This window comes from Gymnogyps californianus, chromosome 2, assembly GCF_018139145.2.
Source record: "Gymnogyps californianus isolate 813 chromosome 2, ASM1813914v2, whole genome shotgun sequence".
NCBI lineage: Eukaryota > Metazoa > Chordata > Aves > Accipitriformes > Cathartidae > Gymnogyps > Gymnogyps californianus.
Genome location: NC_059472.1, coordinates 61,383,496 through 61,404,629, shown reverse-complemented (window position 1 = coordinate 61,404,629; position 21,134 = coordinate 61,383,496). Strand labels below are relative to the sequence as shown.

At 38.6% G+C, this 21,134-nt stretch overlaps 1 protein-coding gene across 1 annotated transcript in view; it reads right to left on the bottom strand.

The window, feature by feature from the left end:
* DOK6 (docking protein 6) overlaps positions 1-20,428 on the bottom strand; it is a 259,109-nt gene extending 238,681 nt beyond the window's left edge. The window contains exon 1 of the mRNA XM_050891718.1: positions 20,363-20,428. Coding sequence (XP_050747675.1) covers positions 20,363-20,428 — 66 coding nt within the window. The remainder of the gene's footprint in view (positions 1-20,362) is intronic.
* Between the last annotated feature and the right edge of the window lie 706 nt (positions 20,429-21,134).

Genomic DNA, 21,134 nt, shown 5'->3' with positions numbered 1-21,134 from the left:
ATGGTTTGATTTACTTAATAATAATAGCTTAATGAATAAAAGGTGTCCTAAGCAACATTGGTTGTGATTTGTGTATTCCCTCAACTTGTTCTACTAGGGAAAAGGGAGCTCACAACACTGACAAAGAGCTAGTATGATGGCTGTTTGTGGAGATGAAACCAAAAGAAGCATGATCTTAATCGGCTACAGTTTTCCAGGTCTCCAGTAGAGAAGATATTAGCCAAGAGCAAAGCTTGAACAGTGTGCTGGCATTCATTGAGCTCCAAGGAAAATGGTCTTGCTGCCAAATGTAATTTTCCCAGCTGCCAGTAAGGCTTGGTAAGCCCAGAGTCCTGTGACCTTGGACAGAAATTAAACCCTTGCAGACACAAGGGTCGATTTCCACCACAGAAAAGGGTGAAGAACAGAGGTAAAATAAAAGGATATTATGTTGACAGAAGCTGCTTTTGTGGGGCAAACAAAAGCAGAAAAGTAATTTTTCAGAGTTTTGAGCACTTGATTTGAAATAAGCTGCTGACTCAACAGCACTGGCAGCAGATGTGTAAGACAGAAAAAGGTTCAGAGAGTTTGAGAGCAGCTACAAAATGTAGCTGCTTATTTTCTATTATTCATCACAGATGGCTGTTGAATTGCCTTAGTGTAGGTAGTAAAGGGCCAACCAAAACCTGAAACTAAAACATGAACCTATCTTCCCTACTCTTTCCCTTTTATATCTATCCTCGCCACATGTGATTAGCATCGCTGAACTGGATGATCCCAGGCTTGCTTTATCTTCTTTGAAAACAAGAACTGACATCATGCATTTAGCTATGTTTTCAAATGAGACCGGTCAAGTGCCTGAAATTTCACAGTTCATTTTTTTCCAGTCACAGCAATAATACATTATTAACCACTGCAGCTGCAAGAAAGTAAATTTAAAAGGCAGATCTAGCCAAAGATTTAAAATTTAAACCACCGTATTGCAATAGATGAGCTGCACACATATGTTATCGCATTTGTACATGACATTATATTAATGTGCAATTACACAGCCTCACAGTAAGAAACCAGATAGGATCTTTTGTCCTGCAGTAATACCCCTGCTACACAAGCCTAGTGAGTACTGTGGGTTGAAACTCCTAATACAACAAGCGCAGCAATGCTAGAAACTATGAGCTGCAATTTTAGCTACAGAAGTTATATTCCTTTATTTCTCATTTAGAAAACGTTTGCCATATATTAAAAACTGTTTCTAAAGTCTCCTTCATTTGCTCATCCTAACTGTTTACTTCTGTTTCAGCACGTCTCTTTTCTGCTTGTCCAGCACTGTCTCAAATATCTCTCCAGAGCAGTGGCAATGTATTGTGAAAGAGAGTGAATCAAGTTAATAGCCAAGCTCGCTGCATTTATGATGCATCAAAGAGTTGTAAGAGGAAAATGCAACTATGGAGACAAATTGTTTCTTCATTTCAGCTCTCTTTTTTCTTTTATTTCCCTTTTTCTTTTTTTTTTTTTTTTTTTTTTAATTTTTGCTTCCTGGATTGCATGCCTTCATCCACAGAAAATTTGGAGGAATTCTCTTGGGGTAGTAGCAGTTCTATTTGCTTAACTCACATCAGATGTCTTCCCTAAAACTGTATATGATAGAAATGAATATAAGTTATCACTGATTCTGTTTGCCTTTAACAAATGTCAGCAACAAATAATGGAGAATATGCTGGACAAGCATTCAATGGAAAATTTTTAAAAGGAATTAAGGAATCAACTGGAATAGAGGCATGAAAATAATTTTTTCCCCCTAAATCTTATTTTTATTATATTCAGATTATACTGTTTAACTTATTGCTTTTTAAAGCAGGAAATTCTTCTTTTTGGTCCAAGATATTTTGCTGTGAACGTATTCAAAATAAGTGAGTATGAGCTGACCCAGGACATGACTTAGTCAATCACACATGAGTGCAACACTTAAGTGCAATTAGTACCTGAATATCTACATCGGATGCATTATCCATGCCCTTTCTTCCTAATTTATATGGAAAAAGAATAAAAAAAATAGTAAGCTATGAAGAGCCTCCTTCATCTGCAAACATCTTAACTACCTACTCAAATCACCCAAATGCCTTCAATCAAATGCAGCCACCATGACCAGAACATGTTAGTGGCTTGGTAGAGCCATCTACTGATTAAAGAGAAGAAAGGAATAATAGTAAATTACTTCTTTCATCATTGATTTCAGATTAGGCAAAAAGCAAATATAAAAGGAGCGTATCATTACTGAAAAAGGTAATTTTCAGTTTGAAATCTGTTAACTCCTGGTAGACCAAATAAAAGTTCTGGACAGCTGAAGCACAACAACGGACTGAATTTTAGACTAATACCTTGGTTCTTTTAAATCTCAGAGTCATTTATTTAGACAAAGTAGGTCTTGCAGCTAAAAGAATTTTTTACATGCTCTTAAGATTCACAAAGGTTACACTGTCACAAGGCTTCGGGTAAAACAGGAGATAAGTCTGGTCTAGTGCATTTAGTACTTTCTGATTGGTGCTTCAAGCTTTAACAAGAGTTTTCTGTCTCTTGTAAAATTAATGTTTTGATTTTGACACAGTATTGCTCTTTTAAAAAGACAAAATAATAGAATGAGCAATTAATAATGTGCATTATTCCACAATTTTTAATACGTGTTAAAATACAAATTGCATATTTCAGAAGTTTGACTTGCTAGTAACACAAAATATTGATTTTTTATGGACTATTACTGTAAGCTAATATACACTATGGGAAGATAAAAACAAATAATACTTTGTGCTTCTAAAACATTATTCTCCACATTTTAATTCTGTATCACTACTTAAAATATAAGGTGAAGAAGCTCTCAACGAAAAGAACTGGAATAGGAGATAAAACATAAACTTACATGACCATTAAAAGTAAAGCACTATACAGTAGAGTCATCATACATGTGATTTACTTCACATAGTTCATGCAAAAAAGATGTGATTTTAAATTACTAGTAGAATATTAAACATAGAACTATGAACGTAATATTGTGAACACACACATCCAGATTAAATGGTTAGGAAATACAAGAGTTAATATTTCTACAACAGTGTTACCTAGGTCAAGAACACAGTAGTTTGTTTTCCAGTTTGTCTTATTAAAGACTTATTGTTTCATATTTGTTTCACACTTCAGTGAAGTGAAAGGAAAAGGCAGAGGAAAGAGTTCATGATTTTGCTGTCACTACTATTTCACTGAAGACCCTTACCTATGTTAAAAGAGCAGATAGATAAATTTTGCTAACTATTTCTTGGCAACAGGAAGAAAAGTAAGTAACTTTTTTTTTTCTTTTTTTTAACCCCACAATGAAGCATGCAGATAGAGAGTTAAAGAGAGCATGGACCTGTGGCACTGCAAATTATTTCGCTTTTTCTGTAACTCTTCTTGGAAATATCTTGCTGTTCAAGTTGTAATAAAATCAACAGGATTTAGGTACATTTTGCCACATCTGTGGGTAACAGAACAATAGTAGATATAATAGATTCTGAATCACATTGCTTACAGAAAAAAATGCTACCCATTCCATGGATAACCACACAAGTTTGCCAAATAGTTTGGCAAGAAGAAGGTCATTCTTGTGAGCTGGACTTGCAAACCTCCGAGATTTTTAAAAGCAGAGAGAGATACAGCCATTCCTGACTTGGACTTGGAGTGCATCTCTCGTGTACGTAGATTAGTTTTGTTTAACGATGACCTTGCTGATGAAAGTCTTGTTTTGCTCTTTCTCAGCCTTTCAAGGCTAGAACTACCCAACATTATGGACTACTACAGAGGATGCAAAGCACGGAAGAAACTCAAAACTGACCACTTATATAACAGGACAGCTTTTTTAAATACAGATATCTAAAACACTACGTAATACAGCTTACAGTATTTTACACTGTCGTAGACCCATATCGAGTTACAACTTACTTAACTGAATACTGTTTCAACCAAAATTGGTCTAAGGGGTAGAGAAAATTTACATCAAAGCAGACTATTAATTGAAATAGAAATACTTATTATTTTTAATTAATGTATGTTTGACATAATTTCCATTTAAACTGCAGAGAAACTTAATATAATACTAATTATTATTAGTTTTCTTCATACACTTGATGAACACGCCCTATTTCTCATCTTTGGAGCATTAATAAATATTGGATTAAAACACTGTTCTGAGGTACTTCAACTATCTGCTCTTCTAGACACATTCAGTTATGTACATTAATATGCATTTTATGAACTGTGTGAGATGACATATATGGCTTACAGAATATACTCACGATACAGTATGCTCAGTAACAAAATGAAACTGATCTTAATCATCTGCAAGCACAAAAACTCTTTGAATAGAGGGTCACGTATTTTTCAAACATGAAGACAAAAACTCATTTGGAGTTCACAGTAGCATCTGCTTTTCACTCAGCTAATATCTTACATTTTCCTCTGCTCTAAGCTATGCATCCAGTCTATGAAAAACATGCTAAGACACAGAAAACTGGCACTTCGAGTGATATGTTAAGTACAAAACACATTTCCATTTATTTTTCCTTTTAGCTTTTGAGACATAAACAGCCATATAATAACATTACTTGGTATTTTTATTACTACTATACAAACTCAAATACAAATAATGATTTTAACTTATAGTTCAGAAATGAAACAGCAGGTTAGTAGCTTAAAAAGCTACTGTATTACGCTGTAATAATACTGCATTAAAAATAAACATGTAAGGATCTCTCAGTTCAAGAACTAAACTTTTTAAAATTTAAATGCAATGGTCCTCCATTCATTTGGGAGACAGCGAAGCTTTCGTCATATTCAGAAACCTGAATGAAATGACAGCTTGGTGAATAAATTTTGATATTAAACCTAAATTTTACTAGTAGGAAGATACTACTACTACATCTACTGATGATCTTCGGCTGGTGGGCAGAATTGGTGTTTCTTCTTTTATAAACTCAATTCAATCCCAGATCTCCTGACGCAATGCAAATCTAATAGTTACATCTGTCCTTCTCCAGGAGACAAAAACCTGATACTTAAGAGTCATGTAAATCAGTGAGGCGAACATCCAGCTATCACTTCGACTATAGGCTTATTTCAATACTAGCTGTGTAACGTGTAACTCAGAAATGTTTTTCCGGCTCTTCTGCTCGAAGAAAGGCACTTCGTTAGCCTGAAAAGGGAAATCTAACAATGCCACGTGTTGAAATACTTCTTCATCATTTGGTGCTACAGAAAAGCCTGCTGTTTGTCCTCACACTCTTCGCCCAAGTGTGACTGTTTCTCTCTAGTTAACAAATTTTAGCTTGCATTAAACCTTATCAGTAAACATGGCAGTACTGCAAAATCAGCAATTAAGGCCTCAATAGCTTCCACCAATTAGAGCTGTTGTGTGCCAAGAGCTACAGCAGAGACAGATTGTGCGCCGGGTTTATTAACTCATTCTTTTTGCAGTGGAACAGCTAAGTGCCTCTTTTCTGGCCATTTTAAAGTAGATATAGTTGTTTTACAGTGACATACGCCTCTGCCTTAAAAACCAAAACAAACCCCCTAGAAGGCTGTGAATTTTTCATTTGGGAGCTTTCACATCTATACCAAAGTGACTACTGTCTCTAAGTGAAGTGCAATCTACGCATTGCTAAACCTGTTGCTATATAGACAGCACTTCTTTTATTGGTTTCAGTTTTGAACCATCTAAACCAAATTGTTTTTCCACCTCTGTTTGTACCCTCATCCCCTATCAGTGCTTTCCCTGATCCCAACAAAGCTGTATAATACAACTGCTCTGATGGGGACTTTCTTCACATCAGCGACCGTTTCTTCATCAGTTTTGGGGGAGAAGGGAACTGTTACAATTAAGCTTTAGAAATCCATTTGCATAGACATGATAGGCAGAAACAGATGATAAATCTAGATGGAGAGAAATCTTTCAGTGAAAAAAATAACATGAGACTTTGAAGGATAGCTTTAACATTTCAGATATTAGAGTGTAAGCTCTTTCAGGCAGGGACCACGACGTTGTTAGGCATTTCTATTCTCCCCAGCACAGTTCGACAATGATTAATTTGCACTGCAGCACTAGAAATCATGAACAATTATAAGCTGTGGTCTTCCGAAGTGCTGCATATCTTCAGCACCTTTTTTACTTAAATGCAAATAAAGAGGCAGGCCTCAAGAAACTGTATTATGAAAGTCAGATTTCCTTCAGCAAGAGAATACACATTTAAGTCTAAATGTTAGAAAATGTCATTCACTGCATCTGTCAGGATAACTAGAATGCAATATTAACAGCAATTCACATAACAGAGTGCATTTAATATGATCATTAATATTTCAGACTGATTTTGAAACAGAAGAAAAAAGGAGAAAACAAGATGCATATGCAACAAAATTTATATTTCATGAACCTTAATTGCTGTAACTAGGGCACAGGGATTAAAGGCCTATGCCTAAGGCATCTGGTCCTGAGGACAGAATATTACACAAGCTTTTCAATTTTTGGTTTCAGAAGTTAAGTTTTTTAACCCTCTTGATTCTGAAGAAAAGCTGAAACATGAAATCTGTACAAATCCCATTTACATGGGATGCATTCCTAAAATTACTTATCTACCTAGAAAAAGAATTTTGAAAATGAGGAACTGCTCTATCCAGCTTAGTTTTTAATAGCATTTTCTGGGATTGATAGAACTTTATGGAATTGCTGCAACAAAGGACTGAATGAAACTTGATCAAAATATTCACTGCTATGGTGAGCCCTGTGGCTGGGGTGTAACACCTGCAAATACATATACTTTCAGAGATATTTGCACAATCAAGGGGCAGATTTGGCCCTCTTTAGCAGAGGTCTTTCCTCTGTATTTGTATATAAATTCACTGCAAGCATAACTTACTGAACAAACACTAGTGACAATTAAAAATTAAGAATCTCTTGGTAATTATGTATTGCTAGTTGAGCTTCTTCCATTTTCACTATTTCAGTCATGATATCCTAACAGCTATGCAGGCATCTATGCTTTGCTTTATAGCTCTCTAAAGTTGACTTCAAAGGGTAGCAAGTAGCATTCCCCATTTCAAATCCCCTGGTTTAACTCAGTTCATCTATTGTACGTCCGGCTCAGCCGTGAGCATCAGCGCAAGCGCAGCTGTGGCACTACTGTGGGTTAGCTCGGGTCAACAAAAATCAGTATCATTTACAACTTCTTACATCTTCCTAGACTGAAAAGCCTGACATATACTGAAGGAGGCTGTATATCTTCATATGCTTTTCTACTGACAAGTAGAAAATGGGCTCAGCCCTTTTTAATCAGTACAAGTAAATCAATTAAGTATAATAGGAAGTGTATCTGTTTGTTTAAATGAGAACAGGTATTTACTCTTTCTAGTAATTTCCAGATTACAGAAAGCACAAGTGTTAATTTTGCTATCAGAAGATCAACTATTTATCTACAGGCTGGTCTAGGAAATGTTTCAGGTAATAACAGAGGTAGTGGGGCGGGGGGGGAAGGATTCTAAAGAATCGAACAAGAGGCATCACCTCACTGCAGTTTTAAACTCAATTTTGTTCAGATTGCAGCAGAGGAGAGCTTCACTTTGAATATTTCTTTTTAGGAGAAATTACTGTAAGCCACAGAATAACATTATACAGAAACACAGCAGAAATGACCTATTTGTTTGGTCGGGGGCTGGGGGGGGAGATTACAGGCAAAGATTATTTTCTGACATCAGGAGTTCTGGAAAATACACCTCCAAAACATTTTGAAATGTATTTAACCTCTGGGTTCTCTTAGGACATAAACTGCATTATGGTATGATCGTGTCAAAATAATGTGTCAAAATCATGTCAAAAATATTTACAAATAACATTTACTTTTCTATTTTCTCCTTCAGTTCAAAAAATCCCAAAGCAATAAATCGAAACATTGTAGGTGTATTATTGTATAAAAGCTGCTAGAGTAACATTTATCCTCAAATAAGTACAGTATGAGGCCCACCAGTATAAATTTTCCTCTCATTGCCCATAAATCTCATCTAATTCTATTCCACAGCTTCTCCACAGATTCCTCCTTATGTCTCATTGTGTGGCTTCAGTTTTCGAAGCACCTCAGACACCTAACTCCGATGGTTTAACCAATGTTTCGCCACTGGCTGCTAAGCTGTTATCATTAGCTACAGCTTCCTTTCACGATTTGTAACCATTGTCTTCATCCCAAATGATTAGGAAGTGTTTGAAAACAATCATCTCTAATGATCCTCTACAGGCATTTCAGACCTAATTCTTCAAAATAACCTGAATCTTCTGAAATGGTAGCAACCCAGCAATATCCTGTTTGGCCTCTGGGTCTTGGTCAAGTCCTGTACTACGCAATGGCTTGTATTCTAGAAATAGAGTCTTTGCATTAATGTATCTACTCTACCTTTAAAAGACGGCAGTCTTCTGCTTTACGAAGAACTCTGGGACCATAAAAATAATTCCATTCCTGTTTTTCTGCAATGACATCAAAATAGAGCAGTTTGCTTCCTTTCTTTTGCTCCGTATTCCTTCTGCTATATTTTTAGTATTTATATATCTAATGCATCTCACGCCATTATTGGGAATAACCTCTGTCAGAGATTCTGTTCCGATAGGGGAAGTTAGATTTTGGAATTTTTTACTCTGCTTTTTGTAAATCTCACTTTCACTAATTCACACCAGCTAAAATTTACATGCAAATGTAGATTTACCACTGAGAAACTTTCTGCCTGTTGCACAGCTTTTCCTGCAAAAATGTTTGATCTTACAACTTGCCAGAAGCAATTAAAAATGTACCTACACAGAATAGTGAGATCTAATGAAAGGAACGATTATGTACACCAGAAACAGCTGATCTAGTTCATCTACATGTTCACATTTACAGCAAAAAGTAGAATATTTGTCTGTTTTTAACATTGCCCTTTTTCTTATTCTTCTTTAGGATGCATCTACATTAGAATTTTCATTATTAAAAAACCCTAAACCTGAGAATTATTCAATGACTGGAAAAATGTAACATGATGAAGGAACTGGATTTCATTAAACACATTACTATCTATGTGTGTTGACACTGCATAAGCTTAAGAGAATATTCAACCAATACGCGTCGTATTAGCAAAGGCTACCCAGTATCCTTTCAACCTTTTGCTCTGAGCTGTGACCTACTGAAGAGAATACAAATCTTTCAGTGATTTCAAAAGGCTGCAGAAAAAGATATTTTTTTTATTAAAGGCAAACCAGTACCCTGACAATACTGGCTGTTAACTATTTTTTTTTTAACTTCATGCATTTCTTTTCAATAAACACTTCTGTAGTGCTTTTTTATTGCACATATTGTGTAGGCAGATTTCCCCAAGAAACAATGCATTTTGTCATCTCTAGACTCTGCAAGTGGACTCAACTTATTCATCCTACAACCTGCACAAAGTCCCACAGACCTTCCTCTATGGGACCATGCAAATACATGCTTCCTGTGCTGCGCTCTGAGATATTAATGGGTAAAACGCACAAATTAAGGCAGACATTAGTATTACTTAAAGAAAGCTTCACATAAGCCTAGAGGGTAAGGGTTTTCCAAACTGTTTTGTGGAAGAATATGCCTTTTATAAAATCTGGAAATGAGAAAACTCTGATGTCTTCTGAAAATCTGACCAATGATATGCTGCACTAGGAAAGGAAAAAAGATGTTGTAGTAACATCACTAACCCTTCCCCCCCTTAAAATAAGGTTGTTGCATTGTGTGACATGCATTTGACAAATATGGCTAATTTCTGCATGTCTCGGGTCACAAATTTACATCCACAATTGCAGACCAGTAACCCTAGCAGTTATAAAATTGTCTTATGGACCATATTCAGCTTTCAGAATTGTTCTGACAGTTAAGATGTGAATAATTGTACCTTTAACATTTTCAATATCTACTTTTAAAAGTGAAACCATTCAAGACTTTAGATTTTGTGCTACAATTCTGTCTCAAATAAGGCAAGAGAGACATAAGGCCTATCAAAGTTATCAGCTTCAGACTTCTTGCATTCCTAATAGTGATACCTGTTTCTAAGATGAAAATTGATGAGCAATAAATTCTATTAGATCTGGGGGAAAAAATGCAAAAGATTTACTTTCCTTATATATAAAAAATTAAAATAACTGAGATACCTGAACAAATCCTGACTGTAAAAAGAGACATTTCATAGAAGAATTCAATGATACATATTTTCCCACCAAAAGTAATAGTCTTCATTACAACATTAAAATAGACAGCGACCCTGCCTGAGCAGGGGGGTTGGACCAGATGATCTCCAGAGGTCCCTTCCAACCTCAGTCATTCCGTGGTTCTGTGACTCAAACTATTAAAAATAAATTCTGAATTATTCCAATGTTTTCTATACAGTGGTAGCACCTAATAACAGTTTTGACCATGATCAATGCTAGCCAACCTACATATCTAAAATGAGAATTTATCAAGAGTTTATAGTTGAGGCAGACAAAATAAAGAAGTGGTGGATGAAAAGAGATTATACTCATTTTACAGACAGAAAAGTTAAGCTCAGAAAGCCTGTTTCCCATTTACACTAAGCATTCTTCACTATACTGGCAGTACAAGGGGCTTTAATGCAGCTTTAAATTTAATTTATGTAGCGTACAGTGGGCTTAGTATAATTGAGAATAAGGCTGGAATGAATCAAAGTGCTCAAGATTACAAATTACATCTCTGAAAAAGACTAAAATTTAACTCTTCTCATATATAGTCCAACATATAAGCACAAAGATTTCTGTCTTCTAGAAAGAGGTTATTTCATTAACAGTGCAAAAAGCTCCAAAAACCTTACTGTAGTGTAAGATACAAGGACCACAGGGGGGTGGGGGGGGGGGGGATCAATAAAATATCTTTTATTTTACTACCCTTCTTGTTACAACTATGGAAAATTAACCTTCTAGCTTTGTTGTTAGGATGCTGTTGTTCTTTTATATACATACATATATATATACACATACATGTTTTTCTCTTGAAAGACAAAAAGCAGCATTATATTTCTCCTCACTCATAAAAATTATTTCTTTCTGTATTTGTATCTCTATAAGTCTCAGTCTTTTTAGGTCTATCAGTAATAGTATACACTGATGGAGTTAAAAAAACTGTGACTTTGAGAATAATAATACCAAGCATCAAATTCAGTTCTACATATAGGGCTACAGCTTGATATATCCTCACTACCCCTTTGATACTCAGAAGTCAATAAATTTTTCTCAGATATGAAACTTAAGCCATCCCAGGTGATGAGTCTCAATCTCTCTCAGACAGTAGGGAAACACCGTGCAACTTATAAGCAAGAATCGCTAATGTAAGAGTATACAATATGACTAACGTAGCATGTGGCCTTGCATAATCGATGGAGAAAGTGACGTTCATTAAGAATGATATCATATGAGAAGCTGAGGATCTTCAGTGCCTGCTACAGAAGTCAGAGAGATCTCAACGTATTTAGCAACTGAAAGGACCATACACTGAGCAGTTATAGCTTGCTTTTGTTATGCCAAAAAAACCCTGTTCTTTTTCTGTTCTTGTATGGAAACTCTACATCCTGTTGAGGTATTCACAGAAACAGTTTAAAAGTACAGTTTCAAGAAGAAAAATAATTATCATTCAGAGAAAGTATTACTATTCTAACTGCATCAACAAAAACTACTTCCATCAGCAAAACCATTTCAAGTACCTTCTTATTATCATACTAATCTAGTGATTAATAATTTAGTATATCAACTTCAGTTAAAATGGAAGTTTTCTCCATTCTTAGTTAAGTCTCATATTTTTTTGCATTCTCTCATCATATTTGAACTAGATAACACAGTTACTGTATCAAGTAATTACTTTATCAAAGACTGCATTCTCTACAAGTAATATGATAAATAAGAACAAAAAATAAAAGCAATGATAATGAATTATATTTATCACAATAACGCCTAAAGGCCAACCACAAGCGGTCTCTTCTTTCTAGGCACTGTACAAAACCAATAATTATGACTACTCCTTCAGAAAACCCTTTTGTATTATTATTTTGTAAGACTTCATGTATTCTTTTCTCTTTGCAGGGGAAAAAAAAAAGTTTGTGTGAGAAAAGAGAATATACCAATTCACTCTGAGGGCAGGAGACCTTGGAGCAACAGTGTCTAAAAATATTCCAGGGACAAAAAACAGGGAGTATTAGAAGTATCATGAGCTTCCTGCTCAAAAATGGTCCTAATGTGGTTCTACAGTAGTGAAAAACTTTTGATATTAAACTTTGCTATTAATTCTTTTGGCAAGGATCAGGTAGGGGAAACACGCTGAAGAGCCCTTCCTCCGGTAGGTAGGTAGTGTGTAACTTTTTTCCCCAGATCTAGTCAATGCTGTGTGTTTCAAATTCCTTACTGACATGTTAATGAATACAACCTTTCCAAAGCTCAGTCCAGATAAGCTGCAGATGATGAGGGCCAGTTTAGCAACTGAACAACAGAGAGAAAGAAGATCAATCTTTTAAAAGATTTACACAATTTCATTAATTATCTTCCTAACTTATGTGCATCTGAAGTGAACAGTAATTTCTATTCTCCATTTGCACCGTCTTGTAACCTCTCAGTATGATGGCAATGACACATTTCACACATTACAATTGTTAAAAAGCTGCAAAATCTGGAAGACTTATTTTGTAGTGGAGTTCACTGAAGAGAAGTACATTTCAATACTACCTTACAGACTGCATTATTTTTTTCCTTAATTTCTAAGTAGACTTCAATATTAACATTCATCTTCAAAACTCTTCAGTTTTAGTCTCAGCTTTCCAAGAAAGACTCTGCCTATCCTAGTCAGTAAGAGCACTCCTGGAGTCATTAGATTCAATTCTCATACCAGCTGAAAATCTCACTATTTGGAAACCTCTTGACTTGTACCAGGTTTTCAGTTATAGTGGTTTACTAGCTACACTAAGCAATCACACAAATTTTTTTCTCAGACATGACGCGTGGGTATGTATTCTGAATAGTAAAAAAATATTAATAGAAAGAAAGCATTTATGTGACTCAAAAGTGTCAAGATACAGTTACTGCAAACCCTGCTCTCCCTCAACTCCTAAGTTTGCAATTTTGTCCTACTGTATACAAACTTTCTCCACAAGATTAAAAGGTTTCCTTCTTTATCTTGTTGACTTTATTAAAGAAATTTCATAGTATTTGTAGTTGAACTATGTATTTTATCTGGAAAAAAATTTTCAACAAAACGATGATTAATTACAATAATACACCAATATCTTTTTGAATCTTAGAGCTGCAAGTTGAAGAGATTAAAAACACAAAATGCAGCACAACATTACTATATATTATCTTAAACATAACAGATTTGAAAGGCTACAGTATACAGTAAAATACCCACATTTTGGTTCAATAACACATTATTAATTTAAAGAACAGTGAGGGATATAATTCAGCATCCATACATATTAAAGTATTTTTCACCTTCAACAAAGAGAATATTTTACATTGCTTGTTATGACTGCATACGAGTATATTAACTACATCATGACATTTCTGAAAAGCTGTTCAACTAGCAGATCTTTTACACAACCTAAAAGACAAACTTTACCAGGGTAATGTAGACCCCTAACCCTTTATTTGTATGTAAAAAAAATTAAGAGCATATCATAGCGTGCTTTTTTTGAAATTTCTCAGTAGTACCTATCTAAAATGTATTCTCTATACATAGTCATATATATAAATGCATAACTAACAACTGATTCACATATGCTGTTGCCTGAATATGTTGTTGCCAGGCAACCGCTATAAAGCACTTTGCACTGCTTGCAAAAATCTGAATGAATGAATGATTCGAAGAGAGATTATTTCTAAAAAACTAGGAAGAAAACTCACTACTGGAATGACATGAATAATTCCTTGTGTATTTCAAGGATTCATAGAGAATGTTCCTTCCATAATTACCACTTTGAGAAAGGACAACTCCTTTGAGTAGGATTTGAAGGGCATTTTACAAGGAAATTCATGTTCTATGCATGCAACTAATGTTCCCGCCTGGACTCTGAACCAAAGCCACCAAAGTTAATGGGTTCCTTTAAATTGACTTCAGGGTCTTCTCATCGGGTCTTTAACACCCATCGTAGGACAAAAATGACAGACTCCTAAATGAAAAACCGGAAGGCCACCACCTTACAGGAGATACAAATAAACTCTCAATAAAATTTTACCATCTCACAATATGCAAGTGAAAGAGATCAAGTCTACAAACACTTCTTTGTATAATCTTCACACACCTAAGGTGTAATCTCACTGAGGCTAATGATATTACACACAAGAGTAAAAATAGAAGCATCTATAATCCATTGATAACATGGATGTGATATGCTTTCTGCAAAAGAGAAACTATCTGTCCCTTTAAATAAGTGCCATCCATTACAAAATTAATATACCTTTGGTTATCAGACCTCTTAAGAATTAAGAGGTGGACAAGTACATCAAGAAAAGCAACCGGGAAACACAGCAACTCCAAAGTGCTTACCACAAACCTGACTCACAAGTTTCTTTAAACACAAACATTAGCGTAACAAAATTGTTGGACTTTGTCCTTGTTTACAATGGCTGCAACATATTTCTTTCCATTTCCTGCACAATATGCTTAATCAATAAGCTTAATCAATAAGCTCAAAGTGATTGTTCTTTCCATAATGACCAAATTGGAAATCCATACATTTTCCATTTAATTCTTCAAATCTATTCATGTAACTCTAGCAAGAAGTAGTACTGAAAGCAGTAATTATTGGTATTTTAAATGATACTTTCAGTATTAAGTAGTAAATGTGACTAGCTTCTTTAATGGATTACAGCGAAATCCTTTTAATTCCATATCTCAGGTTGTCTTGAACTAGCATGGAAAAGCAACTCCTTTACATGGAAGGAATCTGGCATCTAAATCCTGTCAGTCTGGAGCTTTATAAAAATTAAAATAAATTCATTATAAATAGGAATTAAGTTTTTATAGTTTCATTTGAATTATTTTCATGCTCTGAGATGTAATTCATAGTTTAGGTCATCCATCAGGATGCAGTTATAAATGGCAATCTCAGTGCTTTCAAACAGGCCGAGCCGATTTCCCATAGATAATAATATAAAATAATCTATGGAAAGGATGTCCATTCCAGGCTGCACTGCTTGGGCTTTTTCATTTGTTTGTTTCTTAGAACATGCTATGGGAACTCAAAGAAACAGAAGAACTTTTAATCTGCCCTCTGTATTCATCGTGACCCACTTGCAAAGCCACTGCCATCAATCAATGTAATCTCAAACTCAGGACATTTTGCAGATCCCTTTGTTTTCTTCACCCTATATATATACACAATATCAATTAAATGTTAGGATTTTGTAAGACACGTACTGCACTATTTCAAGAGGAACCAAGCTGCAATCAGAGGTTCGTATTCACAGCATTGTTAGTGCTGATTGATTGAAGACAGGGTTAACAGCAGAAGGAGAAACACTATGTTCATTTCCAGAAAAGGTACTTGTAATGATCTAAAAGTATGGTTAAAAATAGGGTTTTTTATATGGTAAAACTTTTCATTTGGTGACTAAGAGCAACCTGTTATTTATTACTCAATCAAGACTGACTGGCAGGTACAATTTTCTCTTCAGAGAGCAGTATTAGAGTATAAGCTGAACCACTCAGGAAATAATTCTACTCAGTATGTGGAAACACATAAAAATCAGTATTTATTCACCAACTGAGTGAAAATTTCCGTTAGATAGGATTCTTTTGTTCTGTGGCCAAGGCATGCCAAAAAAAAGACAAAAACAAACAAACAAAAAGATTATGACTTCGAAGGTTGATATGGGTCAAAACAAGACTATCGAAGTGACACAATGCTCGTTTTTAATTAGACTTCCTAATGTGACATCAAATTGTTTTTCTTCTGAGAAACAGCACTTCAACAAGGCATGAAATCCTCGCAGCTTAGTTTATTAGGAGGCAACAAAGGGATTCCAATCTGCTACAACAAAGTTTCAGCCTATGAGCACAGCCAGCGCAGTATAAAATTGTGTCATACGAATTTTAATGTGACACAAGTATGAAAGACTCCAAAAGAACAAAGGCAGCACAGTCCTGTTCCACGCTACACAAATGACCTATTCTGATCTGAACAGCACACCACATTACAATCAAATTTATTTCAAAGGAGGGTCGCACAGGTCAAATGTAATGGCTGCAAGAATGAGGTATTTCCTTTATGTAGTATTAGAGAAAAGCAAAATATCAAACAGCGCAGGAATGCCAGAGCACTGAAAAGAAAGGCATATTTAGGCTGCAGGGAAACAGATTTTTAAAAGATGTTTTAATTACAGTTATCCTCACTGACTACAGTTGCTAAGTTTCAAAGATATTTGTGATACCTCGATGAAGATGTCATGTATACATGTGAGATGGTCTACTACATAGGCTTTAATATATATTTAAAATTTCAAGGCACCATAGAAATGTTTTATATACAGCTCATGCTTAACAAAAGTAAGGAGACAGGCTTAGTGGTCTAACTGGCTGGATGTCTCTGCGTGGCCTGACACCTCCATGGCAGAAAGCATGATATTCTCAATGGAGGCAGATGTCAGATTCCAAGAACAGAGAGGCTGGTAAAGCTCCTCATTTTGGCAAGCTCAGTATCCAACCCTACATCGAAAGAAGCTACTTTAACAACATGAAGATATCAGAATAATGGGGTCTACTTGAAAATACTGGACTGTCAGAAAATATACTGAAGTCCATTAAGATGTAAATCCAATGGTAGACGAGCACTTGATGATTATGGTGAAAAGAAGGCAAAAAGTCTTGATTATCAGCTATCACTAAACAAAAAGTAAGGGCAAATTCTCGCAGTACTTCTTGGCATGTATTCCCATCAAGACTTAGGCCTCGTCTTTGACTTCAGATAACCTTTCTGACCAGAATCACTTACTGATGGCAAAATAGCTCCGAGTCCTGACCGCTTGTTTCAGAATGGACGTCTGTCCGTCCTCTGTGACTGGAGACAGCACTCACACATACTATGAATCCAATTTGCATATATATGGGGAGTAGGCAGCCACAGTAACAAGTACTTAAAGCAAGGTATAGCCATAGTAAGTCAAAGGTAAACATGTGAAACCTTGTAAAAAAAACATTCATAAAGAATTTGTGTTTTACAAAGTACAAAATCAATAAAAGGAGGTAATCAGAAGAATATTTATGACTTGGGTTTTTGAAAACTAAATTCTTGGAAAACAAAATTCTACCGGAAAGTTCACATCAAGTCAAAGGTTGTTGGTTGGGTTTTCTCTAATAAAATGAAATACGCTATCTGATTTTGCTCTATGGTACTATGTCACTCAGTTTTACCTGAAACTTCACCGGTTGCATTATATTGAAGTATCTTCCATTTGATTCCCAGCCAGGGCTCCCTCAGTCACAAAACAAGACAGAATAAAAGCTGCACTGGAAGAATTTCCGTAATGAGTTGGCTACCAGCCTAAAGGTTAGAATTAGTTTTATTGCCCAAGTCTAGCACTAAAATTGGTATTAGTCACCTCGGCTCTCCAAGTTCTAATCAATCTACTTTTCAGGAGACATTGAAATATTCAAAGAATGTAGACTATTATGACCAAAAAAATAAAATCAGTAACTTCCAGTGTATAAGAATGAAACATAACCAGCAAGAGATACAACTCTATTTACATATTTCAAAAAGATCTTAGCCTTAGTTTCCAGAACCCATAGCTCTCTTCCCTCCTTTCAATATTTTTTGGAGGTTAAAAATATTCATTTGTTAACAGACATTTATATCCCTGAAAACTGATGTATTCACCTACATTATGACAGCTCTAGTGTAATCCGTTAAGGTTTGGACTTGGAGATAGACATAAGGGAAAAGAATACAAACCTTTAATGTTTCACTTGGTGAATAAAAATTGCATTAATTTAGAAATTCAGTCACAAGAATCCAATTAGCTATGGATATATACACACATATTCATACCTTTCAACCATCACACTCATTTGAATTTTGATGCTATTTTCTATAAAACGTAATCCATTTTACATTGTACTTAATAGATTTATTCAGATGTGCATCCCCATATGTCATATTTAAGCTTATACTACCACCTGCCTGAGGCTGTGTAGTCTGAATTGTCAGCCCCATACACCTCTTCAGTAGGAGAAAATCCTCCAGACACTGTGTGAACTGTTTCACTTCTGCTTAGTGTAGAAGTATGATAATCATTCTGACCATGAATAATATCTACTCAAAAAAAATGCAGTTACATGTGTGTCCCCCCAATCAGATTAATGTCTTCAAAACAAAATATTCAAGATACTTAAGATATGCTGCAATGAAATATCAGTCTTCATAATTTCATTTTCACAAGTCTGCAAGTATCATCCAAGATTACTGTAATATGAACTCTATATTTGTTTTATATACGCTATACACATAGGTATATAAAAGTATTCACACATATAGAGATATGCATATACATAATTTCACACTTAAAGGACTCTGAGATACCTTCAAATACAGATTTGCAAATCAAATAGATTAACTCTGCTTCCAACTACCAACATCAACGTGATGTGATACCATCATCCCACTGCTTTGTGTTGGGCCCATCTAGTAACACTGCTGAGCTGGGGAAAAACTGATGAGCAAAGGTTAAGCAGAGGACTGCCAGAAAGAAACTAAGGCTTAGAAATTGCTTCTTCAGATAGACTAATGCTTGACTGATCCACGGAGTGACTCTGGGGTTGCAAAATCATTAATAAGAGCATCCATTCTCTTTGGATTTACACCATCTCTCAAACATTTGGAGCTGGTGCTATCAAGGATTCGGACCAAACTCTTCTGTGCTCTTTTGGAATTAACAGCCCTGCCAAGGCAGCAAAGTGCTCCAAAGGTTAATTTATGATTAGTCTCCCACCATCCTGCACACTGTGTCTGCAAGCAAAGCACAGCATCTGGGGGGAAGGGAGAAGGGGGGAGGAGATAAATATTAGCACTGTGATAAGCTCGCAGAGCACGACTCGGAGGAGGGCAGGTTTCACATGCCCTCTGCTCTGTTAGGTTTTGGGGGAAGCAGGGAGAGGCAGCCCACCTTCCTGGAGGGTAGATCAGGTAGGGACCCTGCACTTTTCTGCACACCTAGAGGGAAAAAAAAGGGTGAACCCAAAGAAGAACCCCAGCCCTCCTCCCAGCCCCAGCCAGGTTTAGTCTCAAGCCCACAGGGACCCTGGTCTTTTGGGATTATTGGCAACATCAGTAGCTGTGCAAGCCAGCAAAGGCCTCGGGGCTTCCAACTCCCCTGAGCCTTCTTGTTCTCACACACACAAAGGGTAGGAGAAAGCCCAAACCAATGAGTCCCAGGACCATCTGAAGTTTAGGAAATCCTGGCCCCTGCACGCACTCTGCTCCAACTTCACTGCCTTTTCAAGGCTTGCTGTACCTCGTCAGGGAAAGTGCCCATGGCCAATCTGATAACACGCTGTTATCTTCAGCCTCCCTGAGCATCCCGGTGGGTACTGAGGCCAGCCACCCTCAGCTAAGAGGCCGCCTGTAGTTTTCATCACTGTCAGCCACTGCATCTGCCTTTCGGTCCATGCGGCTGTTACCCCTCTCCCTCCCTGCCTGCCCCCAGCCCGCTGCAGGCTCCCCTTCCCCAGCCCCCCATGGCCTCGGGCACTAGCCCCCCACTTTTCTCTGTTATTACTTGGCTGCTCCGGTACCAGCCTCCAATATTTTCAGACCTTGCCCTGATTGAAGGCATCTCTTTCCCAAAGCGGGAGAGGGAGGGAGGGAGGGAGGATCTGTGCACAAAGTTTTTACAGACCCTGCCTGCGCCTTCCTCCCCCCACCCAAGCCCCAGCCGGAGGCAGCAAGGCGAGGGGCAGGCGCGGGGAGGGACGCCCAAGGCGGGTGTCTGTCCCGGCCTGGGCTGTGGGACTCGGGGAGGACGGAGGGACGGGGCGAAGCTTTCCGCGGGCAGTGACCCTGGAAGGCGCTCGCTGAGAAAGAAGGGAGGAGCGGCGCCTTCCCGCAGAGGGAGTGGGGAGAAGCCGGCTCTCTCCGAGGTGCAATGGCAGCGCATCCCCACCGACCCCTACGGAGAAGGGAGCAAAGTCCGAGCAGCGGCGGTGGCAGCAGCAGGTCGCCGCGCCCCGCGCTGGCGGTCCCGGCCCGGGGCACCGCCGCCCCCCAGCCCAGCGAGGCGGCCGCCAGCGCCTCGCCCCCACCCCGGGCAGGGCCGGCGAAGGGAGAGCTCACTCACCCCCAGCTTCCTGCTGCGGATTTTCACGTAGCCCTGCTTGACTATATCGTTAAAGTTGGAGGCCATGGCCAGCGCTGCCTGCTTCCTCCCCTCCGCGCCCGGAGTCCTCCTCCTCCTCCGCCACCGCCTCCTCCTCCTCCTCCTCCTCCCCCGGGCCCTCCCGGGTGCCGCCGGCCGCCGGGTCCCGAGGCGCCTCTGGCATCCAGGCAGCGGCAGGCGCCGCGCTCCGCTCCGCCCGCGCCGCGCTCCTCCCGCGGCCGCTCCGCTCCGCGCCGCCCCCGGGGGCGGGTGGCGGCCGCTCCGCTCCGCTCTTCCGCCGACCCCTCGCTTCCCCCGCGCCGCCGCCCTGGCCGCCGGCCTCGCTCCTCCGCTCCGCACCGCACCGCTCCACTCCGCCCGGCGGCGGCTCCGCGGCTGCCCGCGCCTACGGCCCGGGAGGCGGGCGGGGCGGCGGGCGGAGCGGAGCGGGGACACCGCCCCCGGCGCCGCGGCCGCGGAGCCCGCCTCCAGCGCCAGCCCTGACCGCCGCCGGGGGTTGGGGGCCGCCCGGGTTGGTGTCCCCGGGGCGGGGAGGGGGGGGGGGGATGAGGCGCGGGTCTCCTGAGGGCGGCGGGGGGTGAGCCCCCACGGCGCCCCCGGGCATGACGCAGAGCCGAGGCCGGATGCTCTCCTTCGGCCTTGGCGATTTTGCCCGGTTCTCTGCAGGCTGTCAGAGCGCTGTGGCCGCGGCCGCAGCACCCCCCGCTCGCGTGGCAGATCCCTTCGGAAGCAC